General features: G+C 42.8%; 1 protein-coding gene across 1 annotated transcript in view; it reads left to right on the top strand.

The window, feature by feature from the left end:
• The first annotated feature begins 4040 nt into the window (after window positions 1-4040).
• The window catches only part of dpy19l3 (dpy-19 like C-mannosyltransferase 3), an 85789-nt gene continuing 84049 nt past the window's right edge, over window positions 4041-5780 (top strand). The window contains exons 1-3 of the mRNA XM_020605894.1: window positions 4041-4207; window positions 4806-4932; window positions 5762-5780. The exon at window positions 5762-5780 is cut by the window's right edge and continues 109 nt beyond it. Of these exons, the coding sequence (XP_020461550.1) occupies window positions 4815-4932; window positions 5762-5780 (137 nt within the window). The 5' untranslated portion in view covers window positions 4041-4207; window positions 4806-4814. The remainder of the gene's footprint in view (window positions 4208-4805; window positions 4933-5761) is intronic.

The following is a 5780-nucleotide window of genomic DNA, read 5'->3' as shown; positions in this document are numbered from 1 at the left end:
TGGCTAAAGCGAGGCCGATTGGGCACACTGGGAGTGAGGAGGGTTATCTTTAATGTGCCATCTTCCTGCAGTCTCACTCCCTTGCTTGGGATGACAAAGTTAGAGGCATGAAAGGAAAGCGGAGGGCATAAGGGATATATTTAGACAGAGTGTAATATGGTTCAGGAGCTAAAGGCCCACAGTCAGAGAGTACAGACATTAAACAGTCTGTTTTCTTCTCCAATAATGATTCTTCCCTGCAAAGGTCCAGCCAGTTTATTGTCTTAAATCTCTCTGATAATCCTTAGGTCTTTCCATGTCAGCCCTTGCTCATACACACTGTCCTTTCTGTCTGAATGCACTGAGTTCTTCCACTCAAGCTGTTTTGCTGCCTCAAGGGCGCTTGCCAAGACAGTCTGTGAATATGTTTTGACTGATTGACCTGAGTTCTTTGTGTAGTGGTGGGAGTTGTGTTCTCATGATAATGCACATACTGTATGTAAAACAGGAAAGGAACATTTAAAGAATGACTCACAGACTACACTGTGAACAGTTTCCATAAGAACTATGGAAAATTGCTCAAATGTAATTTTTCTGTGCTATAGGCAGTTCTCAACCTGGACATGTATGATGAAAACATTGTCTATGGAATAGATACCACTAGACGTAAGAAGACTTTGGGGAACTGACCCTTTAAATTAATTATTTCCTTTACCAGCAGAAAGTATCAGCATACTATACAGTATACACAACCCTCTACCATTAAATCTTAGCCTCAAACATCTACATGTGTATTGTTATTTCTCACAATACTGTAATTACCTTTTTTCCTGAGGGGTCCTGCAGATTGCTTTTGTTGCTGAATACCAGATGTATTTTTATGTTAGTTGATGAAAGCTCTGCACAATAGAACCAGCATGTGTGTTGTGTATACACATCCGCTACTCAGTGGAAACCACTGTAGTATGTAAGTGCCCATCATTTATCTGTAATTTAAATTTTATAGCAGGATTGCTAATGTTTCTGCCAGTGTTATGGTTTTCAAATTTTTTAAAATGACATTACCTCCCTACTATATGTGGACAACAATAATAAACTGTGATTACAAATGCTATTCAGGGATACAGGGTTACTAGTAGGAGTCACATACTATTTTTAATTTGGACTGATGTTAGGTTCTATGTACAGTGGTTTCAACAAGTATTCAGTACATTTAATGTTTTCAGAGATTGTTGCATTTTTTATTCACAAAAGTACTCAAACCCTTTGATGTGGCACTCCACACTGTGGTGAGGTGAATGCTGTTTACTTCATCTTCCTTGAGATGTGTCTGGAACCTGACTGCAGTCCATCTGAGTCAAACTGAATTGACTGGACATAGTTTAGAAAGGTACACACTTGTAGTGAGATCCCCCAGTTTACACTGCATGTCAGGACAAAATCAAAACCATGAGGTTTTAAGGAACTCTCTGTAGACCTCTGCGATAAAAGTATGCTGAAGCAAGGCTATATAAAACCATATCTAAACCTTTAAGTGCTCCCAGGACCAAAGTGGTCTCAATAATTGTATAAATGGAATATGTTTGGAACCACCAGGATTCTGCCTAGAGTGCCATATCTGGCCAAACTGCATAACTCGGCAATAAAGACCTTAAAATGTCATGACTTTTAGTACCTGTTATGGGTCAAGCTTCAAAAAACTCTGACAATTTCCCATAAAGAATGACCTTATTGTATGTCTTTGGGTGGCATTGTATATAAGGTGGGGCTGTTTCGCTGTCGGGTAACGGAGGCAGCAACAGGTCTATCAGAGAGTTACAAGAGAGGAGCAGCATAGGCCCAGGTGAGAGGAGGAGCCTGGGCATTTGTTCTGGCATAAATGATCTGAGCCAGGGATGGAGCTGTAGCTGATGTACTGTGGCATGCCTCTCAGGGTCTCTGACCAGCCACAGCTGCCAGAAAGCAAGCAAGAGCAGGAGAGCAGAGATTTTGGCAGGGACAGATCAATGATTCAGTAACAACAACAAAAGGTGTCATTTGAAGAATTTGTGCCTATCGATGGCTTTTGCTTAAAGTAATGAGTATAAATCTAGGAGGAGATCTCATCAGCCACTGTTCAACCGGGGGCTCGAAGTGGAGAGGGTGAGCAGCTTCAAATACCTGGGTGTCCACATCAGTGAGGACCTCACCTAGACATTTAACACCACACAGCTGGTCAAGAAGGCCCAACAGTGGCTGTACTTCCTGAGGAGGCTGAGGAGGTTTGGCATATCACCTAGGATCCTTTGCAACTTCTACAGCTGCATCATTGAGAGCATCTTGACCAGCTGCATCACTGTCTGGTATGGAAGCACTACTGCTATGGACCGCAAGCGCCTGCAGAGAGTGGTAAAGACTGCGGAGAAGATCACCAGGACTCCACTGCCCTCTCTGCAGAACATTTACCACCACAGGGTGCGTAGGAAAGCTGCCTCCATCCTCAAAGACCCCACCCACCCCCAGCACGGACTGTTCATACCCCTACCCTGCAGTCGGAGGCTCAGAAGTGTGAAATGCAGGACCTCTAGACTGAAAAACTCTTTCTTTCCCTCTGCCATCAGACTCCTAAACAGCTGACTCAGGATCTACCTCATATAATTCCATCTGTACTGTTTACATACTTGTTTTGCACATGAATAATTGCACATCCACTGCTGAGTATTTGCACTCCACGGCTCCCACATAGCATATATTCTCTCTGCATTATATTGTGTTGTTCTTGTATTTTTATTTGCTTCCTTCACTTGCTGCTTTAAAGTGCCTATTTAGATTTCTTTTCCGTGTTTTTATGAAGTTCTGTTCTTATGGTGTTATGTTGGTTGTTCTCTATTGCTGCTGTAACACAGAAATTTCCCCACTGTGGGATCAATAAAGTACCTACTCTAGTCTAGATTTGTGTTACTGCTCATCTACTTTATATTTCACTTGTATTGTGTGGCATTCATGTGGATGGCAAAGTAAGAATTTCATTGTACAGGGAAACACGTTTCCTAACTGTGCATATGACAAATAAACACTTTGACCTAAATTCGATTTAACACCAACGTGGCAGATTTGCATTGTCAAAAATTACCTGCCATTTTTATTACTTACCGCATGTGGTGTCTAGTCACGGGGTGACATGGTAATGCAGTGGTTAGCAGTGGTTTTGGGTTCGAATCTTGACTGGGGCCTGTGGTGTTTGCATGTTCCCTCTGTGCCTACGTGGGTTCTCTCCAGATACTCCAGCTTCGTCCCACAGTGAAAAGACATACCGGTTAGGTTGACTGGTGACTCTAAATTGCCTGTAGGTGTGAATGTGAGTGGCTGTCTGTGTGTCAGCCCTGTGATAAACTGGCGACCTGTCCAAGGTGTACCCCCACCGGCTCTCACCCAATGTCGACTGGGATTGGTTCCAGCCCCCCTGCAACTCTCTACAGGACAAGTATTATAAATAATGGATGGATGGACAGTATCTAGTCACTTCTACTACAAACCAGGCTTGCAAATCAGCCTACTGAGTGTATTAGTTTCCTTTCCTGATCCTTTTTTGTAATCAGTTAATGTTGATTCGGGGGAGAAGGCCTCCAAAATAAAATAACAAGACATAATTGTCTACTCTGTTTAAAACTACTGAGGTGAACAAACAGCTGCCCTTTTATATATCACAGCAGACACAAAGCAACAGTCGTACTTTCATTTACAGTTATGTCCACATTGTTCGGCTGGTTGGATAGGCTTGACTTTTTTTTTAAGTGACATTAATTCTAAGTGACATATCTTTTCTAAATAGATGAATCATCCTTGACACTGTTAATTTTGTCCTGTTACTTTTTCTGCCATATAATTTGTTATCCTCCAGTATACCATAATCTCCGGCCAATGGCCATAACCATTAGCTTAATCCAGAGATTTTTTTTTTTTTGTCACCTTCAGTCTGAAAATGTGAAACTTCTGCTTTTTTAAGCAAAAGTGACGTTCCTACTTTTATTTTGAAGGCAGACTTTGTGGTTTTCCGGTACTACCGACCGTGGTTAGTTGAACCCAGTGTGGTGTGAAGCTAACCGATCTATTTTAACTGGAAGGGGGAAATGATGGGAGAAAAATGAAAGCGCGAGTGAGATAGAGAGACCTAGGGAAACAGGGGGGAGAGAGAGGGAGGTAGAAGAAAGCCGTCGGACCATCCTACCAAGCGCTGCTGTAGAGGAGGGTGAGACATAAATGTACCGCTGCTTCAAATCGTACTCGTCTTTGTTGCTGACAGAAAGAAAATCTCGCGCGTCCGTAGCAGGAACGCGCCTTTAAGCAAAATGCAAATTAAATTTTTAAAAAGGGCTGTAGTAGCATATACGTGCTACACAATAGGAAATTAAGCCTACCTTATCATATCCTGTGTCTCATTCTTAGCGTCACTAATATACCTTGTGATAATTTATCATGGACGTGTATTTCATCCGGCTTAATTCAGTACGATGAATAACGTTAGTTTGCGGGTGATGTGGGTGCTGTCTGTGTCTCCAGATGGAAAGACACAGTGGTGTTTCACGTTATTCTGGCAGCAACGTGACCAGGAAATGCCATTGTAAGCAGGCCAGCTCACCCCATCTATCAGCATTTGAACGGAAGGTTACAAACAGTGAAGGAAAACACACAGTGGGGCCATTGTTTGCTTTGGCTCAGATGGCTTTAGTGCACACATCGTTTTTGTGTTGAGAATAACGCACATGCCTCTGCCTAGGTTTGGTATCTGCTGATGTGTTGATCATATGTATGGGTAATCAAACACACTGGTCCCTGTCTGTTTGCAGTGCTTCAGCATGACAGCCCTGCGTCAGAGGAAGGTGAGCAAGGGGAAGGAACCTCCTCTTGGTGCTGAGTTTCAGTCTCAACAGTCCAACTGTTGCACTGATCATCATCCGGAGAAGATTATCCATGGTGAGTAAGCCATCCTCCCACCCAGCTGAGTATTATACACAGTTTTGGGCAGCAGTGGTTTGGCATACTGGCTGCAGAAGTGCCCTTTGACCATGGGGTCGGTATGGCTGGTAACCATCCACCCTGTTGAAGTGTCTTTGAGCCAGATCCAGCTCCAGGGTCGGAAGTCTTAATCTGATCCTGACCCACCCTCTGCAGCTGAGGGTGCAGAATGGGAAGGGAAGTTATCAGTGGGGTTTTATTGAAATGGCACTGTTTCATATCTCACTCATAAGTCACATTTTGCATCACCAGAGGACGTCAGAATGAACAGACTGAGAATCTGTAAGCTTTTTCCTGCAATTCACAGATCTAAATTTAAATGATGGAAATTAGCATCATTCAACCCACTTTACAGTGGCTAAGGTGAGAAAGGAGCTAAAGTTTGAAGTGCTCCTTGTTTGCTTTGAACTATTTCTGTTACTTTTCACATGAACATCTGAGTGCAACACTATGAATGCCTTCCACCGTGTGTCCTTACCCCTCAATTTAATGAAATCAATTTGCTCCCCTCTCTGTGATGACCAGCTTTTCATTGCACCCTCCAGTGTTGCTTCTCAGAACAGGTATAGACACAATGTCACTTTGAATCATTGCATGTTGTAGAAACTAGTTGTGTTCAAGTGTAACCCGACCCTGAGCACATACACAATACTGCAATCCTGAAAATGAATGCTATTTACACCTCTGCTTCTGTGCAAATGGCATATATGCTAAACATTAATCCTGTTATTTTGGTTGTTTTTACACTTGACAGCGACAGTCTAATGGCAAGTTAATGTTCCTGCAGGTGATTGGTCATGGGGGGA

Source organism: Monopterus albus, unplaced genomic scaffold (genome assembly GCF_001952655.1).
Source record: "Monopterus albus unplaced genomic scaffold, M_albus_1.0 scaffold73.1, whole genome shotgun sequence".
Classification (NCBI taxonomy): domain Eukaryota; kingdom Metazoa; phylum Chordata; class Actinopteri; order Synbranchiformes; family Synbranchidae; genus Monopterus; species Monopterus albus.
The sequence above is the reverse complement of the archived record's forward strand: the minus strand, read 5'-3'. Positions and strand labels throughout refer to the sequence as shown.